Source organism: Equus quagga, chromosome 6 (assembly GCF_021613505.1).
Source record: "Equus quagga isolate Etosha38 chromosome 6, UCLA_HA_Equagga_1.0, whole genome shotgun sequence".
In the NCBI taxonomy this organism is placed as follows: domain Eukaryota; kingdom Metazoa; phylum Chordata; class Mammalia; order Perissodactyla; family Equidae; genus Equus; species Equus quagga.
Window position 1 is genome coordinate 133,958,510 of NC_060272.1, and position 20,113 is coordinate 133,978,622.

At 52.2% G+C, this 20,113-nt stretch overlaps 2 protein-coding genes across 2 annotated transcripts in view; one reads left to right on the plus strand and one right to left on the minus strand.

Moving 5' to 3' along the window:
- LOC124241335 (SHC-transforming protein 3) overlaps nucleotides 1-4,838 on the plus strand; it is a 116,097-nt gene extending 111,259 nt beyond the window's left edge. The window contains exon 12 of the mRNA XM_046665037.1: nucleotides 4,710-4,838. Within this exon, the coding sequence (XP_046520993.1) occupies nucleotides 4,710-4,838 (129 nt within the window). The remainder of the gene's footprint in view (nucleotides 1-4,709) is intronic.
- A 9,303-nt stretch (nucleotides 4,839-14,141) lies between these two features.
- LOC124240586 (sphingosine 1-phosphate receptor 3-like) overlaps nucleotides 14,142-20,113 on the minus strand; it is an 11,575-nt gene continuing 5,603 nt past the window's right edge. Inside the window, exon 2 of the mRNA XM_046663662.1 lies at nucleotides 14,142-16,539. Coding sequence (XP_046519618.1) covers nucleotides 15,263-16,399 — 1,137 coding nt within the window. The 5' untranslated portion in view covers nucleotides 16,400-16,539 and the 3' untranslated portion in view covers nucleotides 14,142-15,262. The remainder of the gene's footprint in view (nucleotides 16,540-20,113) is intronic.

Consider the following 20,113-nt stretch of genomic DNA (forward strand, 5'->3'; position numbering starts at 1 on the left):
ACGGTGCTGCCATCTGCCCCTTCCCGAGGGAGCCCTGGCTGGTTCATTTTCATGGCAAGATCAGGATCTGGGCACTACTTGTGCCCATTGCTTGTGGGGAGTTGCACTCCCAGGCCCTCTCCGTGGACACACGTGCATGTACATTTATTTCTCTATTTCTATATCTATCGGTATAGATTAGAAACATGAGCTCACGACAGTTCTTCCGCTGCCTTTCTGATACCACGGGGTTCATTTGCTTTTGTCCTTTTCCACATTCATAACCCTCTTCTCCAACAATAGAAACCTGACTCCCGCCATCCTTCGTATTTCTACCTGTTTGAGGAACTCCTCCCCTGTATGTAAGGCATCCGCCACTGCGGCCGCTGCGCCCCCTGTCCTCACCCGGCCAGGGCTCCGACTTCTCTGTCCAGCCACTCCCGCCACTGTCTACTCCTCGCCCCATTCCTGCTCTGACCCCACGCCCCTCTGCCCTCTCACATACATGCCCTCCCCTGCTCGGCTCTGACTTCCATGCTGGGCTGCCCACCTTCTCCCTGGCAGGGACCCCTCTGATGCCTGGGCCAGCTGTCCGGCCTGTGGGCCCTCGCCTCGCTCTGCCTGCCCTGCAGGCTCCCGTCGGGGGCCACTGTGGCTACTAGCCCTGCCCCCCACAGCACAGACATCGAGGCTGTCTGGCTTTTGGACTGGTTGTTCGTTTGGGAGGGAAAGGAAGGGGAGGGAGGAGCTTTCCAAAGTATTTTATAGCATTTCCCAGGCCTGCTGCGTTTCTCCTGTAAGTACTTTAGCATGCATCTCTACCAATAAGGACATTAAAAACATCAACATGACATCATTGTTATATCCAATAAAATTTAAAATAACCACTTAACATACTCAAATTTTCCTGATTATCTCAAAGATGTTTTTCTTACGGTACATTTGCTGGAATTAGCCTCCATCACGGCCCGTGTGGTGCATCCTGCCTGTTGCACTGCAGCTCCCCATCGGCCCCCACACCACCGACTTGTCTGAGCACCTAGATCCAGTCTGTAGACTATCTCACACCAGGATTTGGGTCCTTGCTTCCTTGTGGCACTGTTAACCTTGCTCCCTGTCCTCTGGATTTTCTTTGAACTGGTGGACAGAGATTTTTAAAACGGCTTTATTGGGATGTAATTTACATATACACCCATTTAAAGTGTACAATTCACTGGTTTTAGTATATTCACGGATATGTGCATCCATCACCACAGCCAATTCTGGAACATTTTCTTCACCTAAAAAAGAAATGCCGTAACATTTAGCTACCCCCCCCCCCCCCCCCCCCCCCCCCCCAGTCCTTAGAAACAACACTCCTATTTTCTCTCTATATAGATTTTTCCATTCTAGACTTTCAGGAATAGAATCATATAATATGTAGACTTTTGTGACAAATTTCTTTCCCTTAGCATAATGTTTTCAAAGTTTATCCATGTAGTAGTGTGTGTCAGGCTGCCACTCCCTTTTATGACTGAATAATAATCCATTGATGGATATACCCCACTTTCTTTATGGTTAGTCTGTTAGTGACATTTGGCCATCATGAATGATGCTGCTGTAGACATCACGTCCAAGTTTCTGTATGGACATATGTTTGCATTTCCCTTGGATATATACCTAGGAGTGGAATCGCTGGGTCATATGATAACCCTATAATTAATCACTTGTAAAACTGCCAGACAGTTTTCCAAAGCAGCTGTGCCATTTCATGTTCCGACCAGCAGTGTAGGAGGGTTCTGATCTCTCTACATCTTTACCAACAATTGTTACTATCGACTTTGATTCCAGCCGTCCTAGTGGGTGTGAAGTGGTGTATCACTGTGGTTTTGATTTGCATTTTCCCTGATGACTAATGATGTCGAGCATCTTTTCATGGGCTTAGTGGCCATTGATATATCTTCTTAGAAGAAATGTCAATTCAGATCATTTACCCATTCTTTTTTCTTTCTTTTCTTTTTTTTTTCTTTTCACTTTTTTTTACTGTGGCAAAATACACATAGCATAAAATTTACCATCTTAACCATTGGTAAGTGTACAGTTCAGCAGCATTAAATACATTCACATTGTTGTACAACCAACGTCACCATCCACCTCCAGAACTATTTTCATCTTGCAAAATTGAAATTCTGTACCAATTAAACACTAACACCCCATTCACCTCTCCTCCCAACCCCTGGCACCCACCAGTCTACTTCTGTCTCTATGGTTTTGACTACTGTAGGTGTCTCATATAAGGGCAATCACGCAGTATTCGTACTTTTGTGACTGGCTTATTTCACTTAGCCTAATGTCCTCAGGGTTCATCCATGTTGCAGTATGTATCAGAATTTCCTTCCTTTTTACAGCTGAGTAATATTCCATTGTATGTATAGACCACATTTATTTATCCATCCATCTGCAATGGATACTTAGGTTGCTTCCATCACTCGACTATTGTGAATACCGCTGCTATGAACATGGGTGTACAACTGTCTCTTTCAGACCCTGCTTTTGGGGTCCAGAAGTGGAATTGCTGGATCATATGGTAATTCTATCTTTAACTTTTTGAAAAATCGTCATACTGTTTTTCACAGTGGCTGTACCATTTTACATTCCCACCAATAGTACATAAAGGTTCCAATTTCTCTACATCCTTGCCAATATTTGTTGTTCTCTGTTTTTTCTTTTTTAAAAATACTAGCCATCTGAATATGTGCGAGGTGGTATCTCATCGTAGTTTTGATTTCACTTCCCTAATGATCAGTGATGTTCAGGCTCATTGGCCATTCTCACATCTTCTTTGGAGAATTGCAAGTTCCAGTTCTTTGCCCATTTTTGAATTGGGTTGTCTGATTGTTTTTGTTGTTGAGTTTTAGGAGTTCTCTCTATATTCTGAATATTAATCCTTTATCAGATACATGATTTGCAAATATTTTCTCCCATTCTATGGGTTGCTTTTTAATTCTGTTGATAGTGTCCTTTGATGTACAAAATTCTAAAATTTTCATGAAGTCCAATTTGTTTATTTATTTTTGTTGTCTGTGCCTTTATGTCATATCCACGAAATCATTGCCAAATCCAATGTCTTGGAGCTTCTGCCCTGTGTTTTCCTCTAAGAGTCTTATAGTTTTAGGTCTTACATTTGGGTCTTTGATCCATTTTGAGCTAGTTTTTGTATATTGTGTTAGCAGGGATCGCACCTTCATTGTTTTGCATGTGGAGATCCAGTTTTCCCAGGACCAATCGTTGAAGAGACTAGCCTTTCCCCACTGAGTGGTCTTGGCACCCTGGCCAAAAGTCATTTGGCCTCATCTGCGAGGGTTTATCTGTGGACTGTCTATTCCAGTCCATTGGTCTCTATGTCTGTCTTTATGCTAGTACCACGCTGTTTTGATGACTGTAACTTTGTAGTAAGTTTTAAACTCAGAAAGCGTGAGTCCTCCAACTTTGTTCTTCTTTTTTAAGATTGTTTTCGTTATTCTGGTCCTTTGAGATTCCTTATGAATGTTAGGATGGATTTTTCTGTTTCTACCAAAAATGTTGGGATTGCGACAGGGATTACGTTGAATCGTAGGTTGCTTTGGGTGGTATTGCCATCTTAATATGGAGTCTTCCAATCCATGAGTACAGGATGTCTTTCCATTTATTACGTTTTCTTTAATTTCTTTCAGCAATGTTTTGTAGTTTTGGAGTAAAAGTCTTTCACCTCCTTGGTTAAGTTAATTCCTAAGTATTTTATTCTTTTTGATGCTGTTGTGAATGGAGCTGCATTCCTACTGTCCTCTTTGGATTGTTCATGGTTTGTGTGTAGAAATGCAGCTGACCTTGTGTGTTGATTTTGTATGCTGCTGCTTTGCTGAATTCATTTACACTGGGAGACTGCTCCTGGCCAGACCTCCCACTGTCTTCTTCAAGTGTGGTCTGCACCGTGAGTGTCCTGGCCCAGGGTTGGGGGGTGCTGCTGAACCTCAGCGACCAGGGCAGAGGCCAGCAGGGCGGAGGGAAGCTGTGAACTGCCTCCTGGCACCCCACCCCCACCTCAGGTGTTCATTTATTCAGGAGAAATTCGTGGGCAGCACCATTCTAGGCTCTAGAACTGAGTGACCAGGAGTGTGCAGCATGGTCCCTCCATCCCAGCCAGGCCCACCCTCCAGTGGGCACTTGGAGCTCCTCTACAGAACTCTGGGCTCCCTCCTGGTGGGAGTGCAGGATGCTGGGGGCTGTCTTGGGGAGGGGTGGTGAGGAAGGGAAGTGGCCTGAGGTGCTGACATGGAGGCCGAGCCGGGTTTCCAGGGGAGAGAAGCACATTCTGGACTGAGGACCACCATGCAAAGGCCTGAAGGTGGGAGGGGCATGGGAGCCTACAGACCCCAGTGGGGCGGTGCAGGACAGCTGGATCCTAAGGGGCAGGGGAGGAGCAGGAGAGGGAAGGCCAGTGTGAGTGGGGGAGCTCACCATGGGCCCTGGTTGCTGAAGGTGGGGGAGGCTGTGGCTCACTTCTGGAGGGGTGAACAGAGGAAGGGACTGAACTGGCGGGTCATCGAAGGTAACTGGGGACTTTGCAGGCACCATCTCTGAAAGCATGGGGTGCCCCGGGGAGGCTGCCCCTCCAGCTCAGATGGCTCAAGTGGGCCATCTGACTCCGAGTGGAGCGTGTACTCTTCTTCCTGCTTGTGGGTTGTGCTAACCCTCCCTCGCGTCCCTCACAGGTCCGGACGAAGGACAGAGTCTTCGACAGCATCAGCCACCTCATCCACCACCACCTGGAGAACAGCTTGCCCATTGTCTCCGCCGGAAGCGAGCTCTGCCTCCAGCAGCCGGTAGAGAGGAACCAGTGACCCGCCAGCTGCCCGATCCCAACGCTGAGCTGCCGTCAGGGGACTCGGCTCTTCCGGGTAGACGGTATCGGGCTCCCGTGCTGGGGCAGCTGCCCACAGGCTCAGAGCCTTGTTCAGCGGCTCCAGGAGGAAGGCTTCTGAAAAGTACAAGTTTCATAAACTTGTTCCGATTTCTCATGTGCATATTGACGGTGTACATACCTATACATCCTGTACAAATTAGCCCTCTATATTTATATTTTCTAAGACTAAGAAAGATGTAAGATTAATGTTCTGTGCTGTATGTTTTTTAATGAAAAAAAGCGTTTGACTGTAGCTGTCCAGGAGAAAATTTAATTCGACTGACCCATTCCACTGGGAAATTCCACTGCGAAGGTGTTACCTGCAGTTTTACCCAATAAGCACAATATGAGGAATAGAAGCGAGCAGGACAGTCGGTAATCATCACGGGATTGTGACAGCATGAGGCAAGACCCTGTCCAGAGAGGCCCGCTCTGCAGGTGGAGCACTGAGTGCGCTGTGCTGACGGCCACCACTCCTCCGGGCCGCGGCGCCTCCTCCTCGCCCCTGGGGCTCTGCCGCTCACCTGTCTGCACGGGTGTCCCCCAGTGGATGGCTCTCCGGCATTAAGGAGCAGGCATCATGCCAGCTGTTTCCAGCTGCGCTGACCACAGGCGTGCTGTCCCCCTTGGCCCTAGTTGACCAGGGGTTCTTGGGGATTCACCCTACTGCCAAATATGGCACAAAATAAGCCTCCCTGGTCAGGATCTTGACCGGCAAATAATTCCCTTGTTTTTATCTGTATAATGGCAAAACGAGTATGTGCACGGGGCGGCTGGGGCAGAGTCTTGGTTGTATGTCCTTCTAGCCAACAGGCTGCCGCGGGAGCTGCTAGTCAAATTGTTGCCCCTTACAGCCAATAGAGAAAAAAGCTTGTGTACAAGCTGTGCTGAAGACAGACACAAACATGTGTGCTCAGAGTTCAGTCCTGGAGACGTTCGCACCGGCCGCTCCCCCTGGCTCTACATTTGCCGGAAGCTGGGGACCAGGCTCAGGATTAGGGGGAATCAGCTGGAGGTTCTCCTTCTGGAGCGATCGGTGGGTAAAGTGACTGGTTGTCTCGACAGCACGTTTCCTGTCGCTCCATGGGAAGGGGCTGTGCCTCACACATGGGCTTTATCTTGGCTCCTTCCTTCCTTTGAGACAAAATACTGTGGTTTCCTGCTGGGCATGGGATGTTGGGGAGTTGCACTGTTTAAGATGTTTAACAAATATCTAGTTGAGATGACCATGTGATTTAACAGAGATTGTCTTTTAAAAGATAGAAGCATTCATTCACTGGCACCTTCCAACGGGTGTGACACTGGCCCTCGTCCCGGTGAAATGCCCTGGCGTGTGACACCCCTTGATCAGTGCCACAGAAAGACACTCTGTGCACGCTGAGTCGGACAGTCATAAATTGGATGCTTCAAGAGTGAGGAGTTAAGGGTAGATTTAAAAAATTCTGCTGAGTACTCATTCTGCAAAGTTCGAATGCTAACTGCACGAACCCCATTTCTACTTTTGGGGTGTGTGTGGCCAGGATGAAAGGATGGGGTAGAGCTGATGGGTGAGGATGGGTCGGGGCAGGTTGAAGCCTTCACATATAGCCCTCTGTGGGGTTTTTGTCCTTTGAGCATCCAGCAAATCCAAGTGACAGGGGCTTCAATCTTCTAGAATGTTCTGCAGTAGATTGGGGCAGATCTGGACCACCCTGCCTCTTCCTGGAATGGTTCTGATTTCAGAAGCAGTGTGGATACACTGCTCCAAGTTATCCAGAAGCAGTGGGTGGCAAACAGGAATTTGGGGCAGCAGCTGGCTCAGGCTCTGGCCCTGTGACATCATAGACTTTGGGGTGGCTGCGAGAATGGCCCAGCACTCTATCTCCTAGAGGCCCACAGCCCTGCAGACGTGTGTAAAGGTCTGACCTCTGTGGGAACACGTGGTCCTTCTCCGTGTGTGAGTGTACACACATATAAAAATGGATGAAACGACTTTTCTTCCAACATCTTGCATGCCCTGCTGTGTAAGGCCGAGATGCTGATGCTAAGGGCAAGAATAAATTAGGAAACGAGACTTAGGAACAGTGAGCACCTGAACGTTTGATCTGCTTTCTTTTTCCTCTTGGGGATGTGAGAAATGGTAATCCGTGGTTTTAGTAGCTCTCTGCTCTGAAGTTGGCGTTTAGCTCAGTGGTGATAAGCAATATATATCATGTTTTCTTGCATGAGAATCAATTTAGAAAATTAAAAGTATTGGGGGATCAAACTTTATTTCAATATTAACTCAAAATATGTATTTTTAAGCTCATATGGCAAGACTGCTGACAATGGAACGGTGCCGGTGGGAAAATCGGCACTCTTCTGTGGCCACGGGAGCAGATCAAAGACAGGGCAGAGGGCAGTGACTGTCGTGTCTCTGTTCCTGTCATTTGTAAAGCATGCTAGAGTTGGCACGAATATCTCACCTCTTCCTTCAGGCATCGTGTGATGGGCATTACTGTGAGCCTCACTCACAGACAGGGAAACTGAGGCTCAGATCGGAGGCCTCTTTGCTCCAGGTCATGCAGCTGGCAGGCAGCAGAGCTGTTCCGCTCACGCAGCGTTCCCGACTCTGCTGCCCTTGGAGCTCAGGATTCCCAGGCTGACATGACGGGCTGCTCCCTGCCCAGCCTGGGTCCCCACCCTGTGCTTTCTTGGACCGCATCCCAGCCTGGGCAGGGCTGTGCACGCCAGGATCTCCGACTCCCATGGCATGGTGGCTGCACCCTGTGCCGGGTCACCCTGGGCCCACGGAACACTGGGGCCTGCTGCCCCTCTCCTGAGCCCCCCACTCAACCCAGGCCTCCTCTGAGTGTGCTGGGAGCACCGGCAGGTGCTTGTAGAGTGGCCCTGGGGACCCCATCCACCTCTGCTCCCACCCTCACCATCCAACGTGAATTAGCTGTGCTTCCTGTGACGTTCTCGTCCCACTGAGAGCCTGTGGGGCTCTCGGGCTGCTCACCGCTGGTCTCAGTCGGCTTTGACGCTCGACGACCAAGGAGCCTGAATGGCCGTGGGCAGCCTGACAAACAATAGGCATTCACACAGCTCCTAATCCAAATCCCGTGCCGAAGCTTCCACTCTTGGGCATTTTATATTTGAGAGGCCAAAGGACCAGGTGCCCACTCAGCCTTGGCTAGTGTTTCATTTGGGCAACAATTCTGTTTAGGGCAGTCTTGGGTGTTGGAGTGGATGGACAGAAGCCCACTTGGGGCACATATGGTGGCCTGAGGGTCTCCTGGTGGAGGAGGGCAGCACGGATAATTTCCAGTGAGGAGAGAAACTGGCAAGCCTTGTGTGGAGAAAAGGCCTGGCTTAGAAGGAGGGACAGGCCTGGGGGAGGAGTGGATGGAGCAGCACTTGGTGTGGCCCCCAAAAGAGCCCCCTCGGTGCTCAGGGACACAGTCAACACCTGCCTCCTGGCTCTGTGCCCTCCTGGGGTCCTGACGACGCCCCTGACCAGTCGCCATATGAAGGCCAGTCACGTGTTTCCTTGGATTACAGGCTCCCGGACAGTGGGTGGACGCCTTGGTCCATCCTCGGCTCCGGCACGCACAGAGCCAGTTGGCCTTGCATTAGGTGCTGGGTTTCTCTGAGCAGTGGCTGGTCACCTGCACTGCAGGGCTGTGCAGCCCCCATTGTGAGGAGTGGGGTTGGTGAATATGTGTCAACATGGAGCACGGGTGTCTCCTGGGGTGCTTCACCCACAGAAGTGCGTCGGCTCCCTCTCGCTGGCCTTGTGCGTGCCGCTGCCATCTACACGTGCCCTGCTCTGAGTAGGGACAGCCGGCTTGGAAATGGGGGGAAGTGTGGAAAGATTAGAAACAGTAACCACAGGACGCAGACCAATCTTGGCCTTGGTTTCAGAATAATACCCTGGTTCTGTAGGGAAACATTTAAAATTGATCCTGAGAAAGAAGCAGCAGAAAAACCCCTTTACTGGGACGTGAACTGTCACTGGTCCCAGAGAAGGATACACAAGGGAGCATCATGGGACCTGCAGCTGCAAGGACCCACTTTCCAGCGAGGAAACTGGAGCCAGGTGACTTCTCAGAGGGTAGCAGCGGCCAGTGGCTGAATCTAGGATAGATCGCAGGACTCATTAGGACCCTTGAGGGCTGATACATAAATCTCAGCGCCTGATGGAAAATGGCAAGTAGCTCTTCCGTCCTTGGGCTTACATTTTATCCATCTTCTTTCCAAAATGCACAAAGGTGTGAGTCAGTCCCACTGACGGGGAAGTGTTTCCAGTCCTCTGTGTAGTGCGGGGGCCTTAGGAAACAGACCCCGAGAGAGGATCTGAGTGTGTGTAGTTTCTCCGGGTGATGAGCCAGGGCTGGGGAAGGGGGAGAAACTGACGAGAAGGGCATGATCAGCACGTGGCCAGCATGTGGATAACGCCTGGAGCTGGGGCCCGAGGGGGAGGACTGGACGCGCCTCCAGGCAGGGAGAAAGCCGGGCTCTTCCCCACCTGCCCAGCATGGGTGGAGTGCTGCTTCTGGCCACAATGTCCTGGCCAGCCCCATGCACACCTGTGCACACCCCCTGAGCCAGGGCATCCTCGGGCAGAGACGGGCCTTCCTGCTAAGCAGGCTTGGGGTGGCGGGTAGCCTCAGAGCCACCGGGGCCTCCCCAGGGTCCCTGACTCGGCAGGTCCGGATGTGGCCTGAGAATTTGCATTTCTAATACATTGCCAATGATGCTGGTGGGCACCGTCAAGTGGTAGCTGCCAGCTCTTCCTGCCCCTTACTGATGGCTTTCCCCCCTAATTTATGATTGTGTTTTCAGGCCACTTCACGTCATGGGTCCCAGGGTCCATGCTGTGAGTTTAAAAGTGGAGGATTAATAAGCATTTATAACTCCATGCAATCACTGCTGGCAGATAAAATGCCATCTGCCAGCCACAATTTATTTATAATGGGCTTTATACATATTTATAAGTCTGCAGGCAACAAATGCACAGTTTTAAAACTGGCACATTTTATAGCAGCCAGATAAATTGCAACTTTATACCAGGACTGGTGAATATCAGTCACATACGTATGTACATACACACACGTACACGTACCTACCCTGAGGACGATGGACATGCGGCTGTCTGGACGTGTGCACGTGCAGGCTGGCTGTGCGACCTGCACCTCGGGACTCCTCCTTCGGTATTTTAACTAACAAGGACAATGAAAAATTTGGGGACTGACGGATCCTGGCATCTGCAGACGCGTGGAGGAGGGTCCAGGATGCCGCAGGACGTGGGGCCTGAGTGCAGACAGAGCAGGAACAGAACAGGAGGGCCATGAGGGCCACTGTGGGAAATGACGGAGGGACGGGGGGGAGGAGAAACCAGCGGGGGAAAGCGAGGACAGGAGGCGACAGGAGGGCAGAGGAGGATGGAGGTGAGAAGCAGGGCTTGGGGGACAGGCAAGTCCAGACCTATGTCCTGCGCTCATCCAGGAGCGCATAGTGTCTGGGAGGCCAGCAAAGGAGGATGAGGAGGGCAGCATGGTGGAGGCTGTCCCCATCAGGCAGGCCCAGGCGAGCCTTGTCTTCCCCAGCGCAGCTGTGTGTGGGCACCGCTCATCAGCCTTCCTACCCAGCCAGCCTTCCCTCGGCCCCGTCTGTGCGCTGGCTCGTGTGCACAGGCGCCGTGCTGGGCTCCTGGGATGCAGAGGTGAACGGGAGAGGTTATATATATAGATATACATAAATATAACCCAGGAGGAAGTGAACACACACAGGGAGCTGCAGCAAGACAAGGGTGATGACTGGTGTGGCCAAGTTCCCTAGGACCGCGGGAGCCGCAACCCCGCTGGGTCTGGGGAGTCTGAAGGTTCTGCCGGCTGGGCGGCAGATGGGACGGGGGTGGTGGAGCAGGCAGACAAGGCGTGGGACACACTCGTGCCGCGTGATGGCCTGTGTCAGGAGGGATGCTGGGCGGGTGGTGAGACTGCCCCACGTCACTTCTCTCCCCCTTGCTGCATTCACAGACACCCTGAATAAGTGACTCCCTGGGGCCCAAACGCAAGGCTGTCTCCTGAGGGCTGGAAGAGTCATTCTCATGGAACAAAAGAGTCAGAAAGGAAATCGCACACAAGTTTAAGTTTCTGTTTTGTTGTTTGACCTTAAAATGCTGTAGGTAGAAAACTAGGCCCTTCGGGGACAGGCTGGGTCCTGAATGTCTGAGGTAATTAATGCACACTCGTCTGGGACACTTACCACAACCAAAGTTCCTGACCACAAAATCAAGTGACAACCAACACAGCAGGAATTCACGGTGGAGTCCATCTTTGAACACTGAATTACCTTCTTCTGTAACAACTGTGTGTCGGTCGCAAATGGAATGTTCTCTGTTCATCTGACTTTTGAATATAACTTGTTCCAGAAAAAAATCTTGTAACATTAAGTATGTGAATGTTTTGTGTATTCAGAATTAAACAGCTGATGTTTCAATCTAAGGGTTAGGAGAGAACTCCATGTGAATTTAATGGGTAACAGTAGGATATTTACTACTTTTTAAAAAGCATTTAGATGGCAAATTATACATATTGATAAATACTATTTGAAAATTTTGTGTTTTGTTTTCCACTAACTTTTGTGAAACAAAAAACAATCGCTGTAAAGCTCTCTGTCCGGCTTTACTGCCAGCTCACCACCTTCTACTTTAATATCAGAACAGGACTGGCCTGCGGACATTCCCGAGGAGAGGAAAGACAAACCGATTTCAAGTTTTCTAATCTCTGTTCTAAGAAAAACGATAAAACCTAAGTTATTTGGCCAACATTCGGGAGATTGGACAATACAGTGGGTGAAAATATGCTAAAATTCCCTCCTCACCTTTGGTGAAGCCACTTCACTCCTTCGGGGATGAGGCAGCTTCCTTGCGAGCCCTCCACGGCACACCTGGCACATCCCCAGGCCTCCGGGGTAGCAGGTGGAGGTGCCGCATGGCGGCCCCACGTGGCCCAGGAGCGGAGGCTGGCACACCCACGCAGACGACGCTGTGCTTGTTCTCACCATTGGTGAACGGAAAATGTGCCTTCATTTTGGGAACAGTGGTGTGTGCATCTCTGATTATGTAGCAAACCCTTTGATATTTGACTTAGATACTAAAAACATCAGAGCGTTCAGGTTTTGCTCTCGTAGATACAATTTAAAAGCATGGACTTGGTAATTTAATTAGAAGTTTTCTATAAAATATATCTTGTTACATTTCTGTGAAAGGCTCTTTACCAGCACAGACTAACCGTGGGTCGTGGGTCGTGGGTCGGGGCAGAGAGAAACAGCTGTTTCCTATGGAGTTCGTTGTTACAGTGACTGTCATTGTAAGTCTGTGGGCAATAAAGGATTGTGTAAAAAGTCTCTCATTTGGATGGTGGATCTCGTATTGCCTCACCGAGTGGGGGGGGGGGGGGCGTCTGAAACCTTTGCACAGAAAGCAGATGTCCTGTTATTCCCCCGGAGACTTCTTAAAACCCAGTCACAGCAGAGCCGCCCCCATCCGCCAAGCGTGCGGAAGGAATGGCGGCCGGCAGACGCATCCTTGCCGGGGACTGGAGTTGACTTCTGCCTCGGCAGCTGCGCACAGAATCAAAGGTAGGAGGGCTGTGGTCTCCGGTCGTGCTGGAGAGATTTCTTCGTGAATGTCACCACCAGACTAACTGTGCCCAATCAGGCCTCTCTGTAGAACACCAGGCAGACACACACACACACACACGTGCGCGCCCCACGCACAGGCTGAAACTTCCCACTGGTGAGGGGGGAGGCTGGGCAAGGGCCGGTTCTGATCTCTTCTCTCCTGCTGCTGATGGAACAGGACCAAACATCCTGCCTCTTTTGGCTCTACTTTGACCATCATGACTCTGATAATCGTCTCCCCATCCAAAGGGCAGTCCATTGACCTTCCTCCAGTCTCATCTACCATATCGGTGGAATAGCGCCCAATGCACATAGCTTCACCAGACAGCAGCTAGGCCAGTGGAGAAGTGAAGGGTGGGAGGATTATTGGGGTTTCCTTCCTGGAGAAACACGGCACCAGGTGGGAAGCCAGGCTGCCCCCTCGCACGCCCCAGGGCTGGCCCTCGTGCAGACAGCCCCCAGCACAGACTGCCAACAATGGGTTTGTACAAAGACTTTTGGTTTTATTTTCTTAACAGACATACATGGGACACAGTACAGGTTCCTAACGGAATGAGGTCTAATGCACAGGTTCTCTGTGGCTCTGAAACACTCAACTTCTAAATGGTCCCCAGCTAGCTAGTTAGGCTGTACACACTGGGATTAAAGTCAATTATTTCTACATATGTCGAACGAACACAATTCCTTTTTTTTGGAGTAGTCTTCATTCAGATTGCCTGACAGTTTTGCGTTATCTCAGAGGGAAGTTGGGTTATCACTCTGAGTGTTATGAATATTAGCGCCAGAGACGCAGGGCCCTGATAGCAGCTCAGAACCACGATGGAAAGTTCTAAAGGCATTTCACTACCTGTGTGAGAATGTAGTGCCAACATTTGGGCTCTCAGATGCATTTTTTTGTTTTCTTAATCAAGTACCTTAATGCTTAACTTTTCTAGAAACACCCTGGGTTTCTGGTGCTATTTGATAGGAGAAGCAGCTCCTTTTGTGAGTAGAGAAGGCAAGAAAAACGCCACGGATGAGCATCCTTACAAATAGGATTGATCTCGTTGGTACCAAAACTGAGGGAAGTCTTTGGTCAACGCACCGAGGTGACTCAGGACCCACAGAAATGCTCCTTGACAAGAGGCACTCACATCCAATGACAAACAGGAGTCGCTTTCTCTCCAAAAAGTTAATGTATTAAAACTACTCTTTTAGTCTTTACTCAGGCAAAATTCTCAGTGAACCTCAAAAACTTCCAGGGGTCTGATGTGAGGTTTACTCAAGTAAGAATCCTTTTGAAGGTCGCTTTGTTTTTGTTTTTACACAGAACTCAACACGTCAACTACGGGCTTACGAGAGCTCTGCAGACGTGTGTGTTTCAGGAGTTTGCATTGCGTTAGAATCCTCGGGGTCGTCTCAGGCGTCCCCGGTAAGGCAGACAGGGCCATCCAGGGGCAGCCCACGGGAGAAGGGAGAGGACAGTACCGTGGACAGATCGTGACATTTGTTTGAAGAAGGCACAGCCCAACACAGGTTAGCTCCTCTTCTGACCACTCCACTGCTTTACTGGTCAGCGTGCCGGTCCACTGTCCAGGAGCCTTGTGGCTGCTGACGGCCCAGCTCGTCGGCTGTGACAACACGGGGCTTATAGACGTGCTGCTTTTCTGATACGGAATCAAACTCAACGCAGGATCAAAGTGCTGGCCGGGAAATTCTCCTAATTCAACAGAGACCTTCCATTACACGGACCACTGCTTCCGTGACACGGAAAGACGCACCGGCCGGGTCGTCCTCTGCTCTCCTGGGCAGGTTCTCCGTTGGTCTCGGGCGCAGCTCCCGGAAGACCTTGGGAGGCTTTTCTGTGATTTGGAGAAACCCCTAAACAATCACATAATTTGGCTAATTTGGCTTTTAGATGTGCTTAAAACTGCACAGGGACACAAGGTGGGAGAGGAGCGGGGGCCCCTCAGGAGACCCGCACCCACAGACCTCACTGGTTCTCCCCAGGGTCCTTCAGACACTGACTTGCTCAGGGGCAGGCACGTCTCAGGACTGTTTTCGGTGATTCCCACACATCCGGGGCTAGCCCTGGACAAGGCCTTTTTGGGAATTTGGGTGTTCAAAGCATGCCTAACCTGGGACTTCATGTCCATCTGAGGAGACTGGGACGGCATGTCCACTCAGCTCCCAGCCGTCTCTGTGCGCCTGGTGGTCCAGGCGGAACACAGCTGCACCATCTGTTACATGACTGTGCCGCCTGCACAGCTTATATGTGCACCGACGGCAGACCTTTGAAACACAAGTGCTGCGAGCACAGGCATGATAATGCACAGCAGCCCTTCTGTGCACAGTCCGTGTCGTGTAAAGTCACTAAACATCACCCTGCTGTTCTGGGAAACATTGTACACTGTGTGCCCACGACCTCCCCTCTCTGGGAGCAACAGAGGGCAGCCGGTGGGATTCCGGGGAAGGCAACCACGACGACAGCAGCTCGCTACATTCGGAAGACTCTGGAACAAGTCGAAACATGCATGCTGTCTACACTGAAATGACTCGGCAGTTCCTTGGGTCCCCTCCTTAAGAGACGTCCACACCAGGCAGGCTGTTGGCAAAAGAGATTTCCTGAGCCGCCACGGGTGAGGTGTGCAATAAATAAGATGGCAGCCGCAGGGCAGGGGGCCACTCCTCCCGTGGCCGTGGCAGGGTCCCCGTTCCTCGAGGCCAGCGCCCTCACTTGCAGAGGATCCCATTCGGCAGGGTTTTATTTTTGTCGGTTATGCAGGGCGGGGCAGCCAGTTGGGGAGGGTCTTCCTTGCTCTTGGAGGACGGGCTGCTGTTGTTGCTGCCACTGGATTTGCTCCTGCTGGGATCGAGAGCGGGCTGGACGGGCGAGGAGCTGGTGCCCCGGCCCCGGACCAGGCAGGTGCAGACCAGCCGGAAGAAGGCTCGGCGCATCTCCTTGCTGGCCAGCGTGTAGATGACAGGGTTCATGGCCGAGTTGAGCACCGCCAGCGCAATGAACCACTGGGCCTTGAACAGCACAGCGCACTCCTTCACCTTGCAGGCTACATCGATGAGGAAGAGGATGAACAGCGGGGACCAGCAGGCGATGAATACGCTCACCACGATCACCACAGTCCGCAGCAGGGCCATGGACCGCTCCGAGTTGTGGGGGCTGGCCACCCTGCGGCTGCTGGACTTCACCAGGAAGTAGATGCGTGCGTACAGGATCACGATGGTCACCAGGATGGCCATGAAGACGCTGATGCAGAACGCGATGTACCTCTTGGAATAGAGGGGCAGGATGGTGGAGCATTCGGGGAGGTTGCGAAGGCAGTTCCAGCCCAGGATGGGTAAGGCGCCCAGCGAGAACGCGATGAGCCAGCACATCCCGATCAGGAGGAAGACTCGGTATTTCTTGTTGGCGTCGTACGGCCTCATTTTGATCATGGTCAGGTGCCGCTCGATAGCGATGGCCAGCAAGCTACAGGTGGACGCCCCGAGGGCCACAAACATGCTGCCTTCCCGTAGGAACCAGACCGTCAGAGACAGGCTCAGCGTCTTCTTGCCTGACATCAGAATGTTGACTGTGTAAGCGACGCCGGCCAGCAGGTCGCAGAGGGCCAGGTTGCCGATGAAAAAGTACATGCGGTTGTGAAATTTATTGTTTTTCCAGATGGCAATGAAGACCATCAGGTTCTCCAGGACGATGAAGCTGCAGACGATTAAGAACAGCACGGTGGTGAGGGTGCCGCCCTCGGGCGCGTCCCTCAGCCTGCCCTCCAGCTTGCCCACGTAGTTGTAGTGTGTGCGCAGGACCTCGTTCCAGGGGGTGGGTCCGGGGTGCGGAGGCGGGACCGTCGCCATCACTTGGAACTCACGGTGGGTTAGCTCCAGAACCCAGCAGAGGGCGCCCTAGGCACGCCCATGTCCCAGGAAACAAAGACTGCGGCTCAGGCTTCAGTGAGGACCCGGCAGACCCCAGCGAGGGTGCTGAGGACAGGCTCCTGCAAAAGACAGAACGAGGGGTGCCTCGTGGTTAGGTAACACGGCCGGAGAGCAACGGCAGCAGCGAAGCTGGAAGAAGGCAGCAGATACGCTGCTGCACTGGGCCCGGGTGACCACGGAGAGATTCGGCTCTGCAGCTGCCAGGGGGGAAATTTGGTGCAGGGGCCATGGTCATCAACCGTGCGACTGTAACAACGACACAGACCCAGTGAGACTTCCCTCTGGAAATCTCAAGGCACTGCAGCGCGCCACCAGCTCATCCTCCTCTCGCGCACAGGAGCTGCCAAACCATTATTCCCAGTGACCGAGAAACAGGACTGTCTCAGGTCAGAAAAATAGGATGGAACCTGGGAGATGCCGGCCCCACGTCTGAGGCCTCCCTGGGGAGCTTGGGAGCGACATCGTGGAAGCACCCACACTGCCCAGATGGCCTCCCCGGGACCAGGCCAGAAATTGGGTCCAGAGGTCTGCCGGGCAGGAGAGCCCTGGGACAGGACCACATGGCCGCCTCCCCGGTGAACAGCTGAGCTGGGAGGGAATACAAACCTGTGAAAAGTGGAATCACCTTCTCCAGAGATGATGGGACCAGAAAGCAGGGACAAGCACACGGACTTTGAGTGTGGCTTAAAATTCAGCAAACTGCATATTAGATTAACTGTCAAAAACCAAATCTGGGCTGGGAGCTGAGAGAGAGTGAAGGCGGGGACCCCAGGAGCCCGGCCCTCCACCGCCCTGAGTTTTAATGCTTCTCCCTCCCGACCTGGGCCATGTCAGTCGGCAGCCTGTGATGCTGATGCCGAGGCAGACTACCCAGGGAGAAATGGCTTACAGTGGACTCACTCATCTTAAATTTAAATTACTTGAATATTTAAATATCTAATTAAAATCAAATGAGGTTAATTTACAACAGCCCACCATGTGCGTCCAGTGGGGATCTCTTTCTTTTACTTCTATAACGTTTAAGTCACAGCCCTAAGTGTGGCTCCCAGGCAAAGGGGCCACGCTCCCCTCATATGGGGCTCTGCATTTTGGGGCGTGATGGAATCTGAAGGCCTGGTCCACCCCTGGGCTCATCCCCAGAGACGGCCTCAGTCCCTGGAGGACCAGGGTCAGCGTAGGTGGCTGCTCTGCAGGTGAGAAGCAGGTTGACTACCACAGGGTTTCCTGCCCATGGGACCCTCCAGGTAACTGACGTGCTGCCACTCGGGCACTGGTCCGGTGCCCTGCAGATGCTGGCAAACCCTCCCTTCATTTGGGGGGCTCAGGTTCTCTGAGACGGGGCAGAGATGGCCCCACTGCTTCTTGGCAGAGATTTCTTCCAGTGTGCAGGAGCTGTGATGTGCCACTTGTTCCAGAAGCTCCGTGGGCCCCAGTGCCCGAGCTGACGCCTGCCCCTGACCCTTCTCGGCCCCTCCATCACGGCTGTCTGATGCCACGGGGCCTTGGGGGTCAGCTTGAATACCAAGAGTGGCAGAAATCGTTTCTAACTTCAAAATGAAAAAGCAAGCAGTCCCTGAGGCTGGGCTCATGATAAAGGACCGGGGGGGTACCTTCCAAGGTCCCCCCATCTCTGATGAGACATTGCAGGCAGCACAGGGCCCTGGGGCTCCTCCCCCGACCACAGCACGCCCAGGCCTAGGGCACCTTGCTGCCTTGTGCAGAAGGCCAGACCACCACGCCCAGCCCTGCCTGCCTGCTCGCCTGGACTGGGGCCCAGCAAGGATAACGGGCCTTGTCTGCAGATTCTCCCTGGTCGGCTCAGTGGGCAGGTTTCCCACCAGCCCCCTCCTAGTCTTGCTCCACATTTTTATTTAAATCTTGTCTGTCCTCCAAGTCCGAAGTCAAATTCTACCTGCTCTGTAACATTTTCTGGAATCAGTTCAGCCCCTGATGACTTTTCTCAGAGGCTGCACACCATGTTTTAAATCAAATTGCAAGCTGTCATTTTAAGGGCAGAAATAACAGCAGCTAAGCCCCAAGCCCTCTGCCTGGAGCGCCTTCTGGATCTCCCACCGACGCCCTGATGCTCACGGGGTCTCTCGTAGCACCTTGCACAGTAATGGGGCGCATAAACACGTGTGCCCTCTGTTACCGCCTGGCTGTTTCCTCTCATCTGTGAGCCAGGGATGGTGACCCCAGGCCCTCACGTTGCCGGCCAGGCCCTTGCCGCCAGAGGACACCAGGGACAGGACAACTTAGCCCCCAGTTATCCTCCCACCAATTCCCACGCCACAGCACAGCCACTGCACGAGCAGCCGGCCTCCCCAGGACGGTGCCAACACGGCGCCACATGTGTCTTTGCCCCCGACAAGGCACAGCACAGGGTGGGGAACAGAAACACATGTGCTGCTCCACTGAGAGTCATGAGGGAGCCTTGTCCCTAGAGCGGCAACTTCTCCAAAGGCAGCGGGTCCACACACCAGCGCAAGGGCCCCTCCTCCCGCCCCGCGCAGGCCGCCTGCTGCCACGTCCTGGTGGCTGCCCCTCAGTCCACTACACTTCCATGCCCGGTTTACCTCCGAGTGTCCCTGGGGCATCTGCTCCCCAGTCAAGGGATTCTGTCCCCAGACCCGACCAGGGCACGTATGTGGTAACGTGACGAGTTATGAGCATCACCAACTTAGCACCTGAATGGTCTGACTTATAAAAATATTTGAGGGACGTGAATTGTGTGTGAAGTCACTGCACTGGGGAGAAGCGGCTTCGGGCAGCCGCATCGGAAACGTTTTTGAAACCACTGTATGTCCGAAGCTGGTCTTCTGTGCCTCAGTTTCCCCATGATAACTCTGCACCTTTTTACATATATTATAAACCTCACGGCTCCCTCTGGGCCCTTGCAATCCCTCTAACCAGAGAGGAGGGAAGTGAGCCGCTGTGAACCTGCTGGACCTGGACCTCTCTGGGGGGAGAGAGCCGCAGTGGGCAGACCACAGGCCCCACAGGCTCACGTCTTCTTTCCTCCCTGTATATGCAGCTTTGATAAAATCAAGCAGAGCAAAAAAAAAAAAGAAAACAATAAAAACTAATAACAAAAAATAAAATAACCACAATAACAGTAAGGCAAGATGTGCCTGAGGCCCATCAAACCAGGAACCCTGAGGGCAAACATATTTTCCCATTAATGCTGGATGTATCATCTCCCTTAATTAAATATTCATCGCTCAAAGAGTGTGTTTTTTCAGAACTTCTTTTGTTAAGTGCAATTCTCCGCATTTTGCATAAGTGGGAGCTATCCGGCTCTCTCTGGAATCTAAAAGCTTGTTTTCTTTGGATTATCCACATTAGAAAGCAGACCCATCCGGGGAGTTAAGTGCTGGGCTAAAGGCCAGATTGATTCTAGATGCATCTGTGCGGGGTCAGTCATCAGAAGGCCGAGTTCTGGCCCCCATCCCGGGGGGCAGCAGCACTGACCCGCCCTCCCACCCCTGGAGCAGCAGCACTGACCCCCCCCACCCCTGGGGCAGCAGCACTGACTCCCCCCAACCCCTGGAGCAGCAGCACTGACCCCCTCCACCCCTGGAGCAGCAGCACTGACTCCCCCACCCCTGGGGCAGCAGCACTGACTCCCCCCCC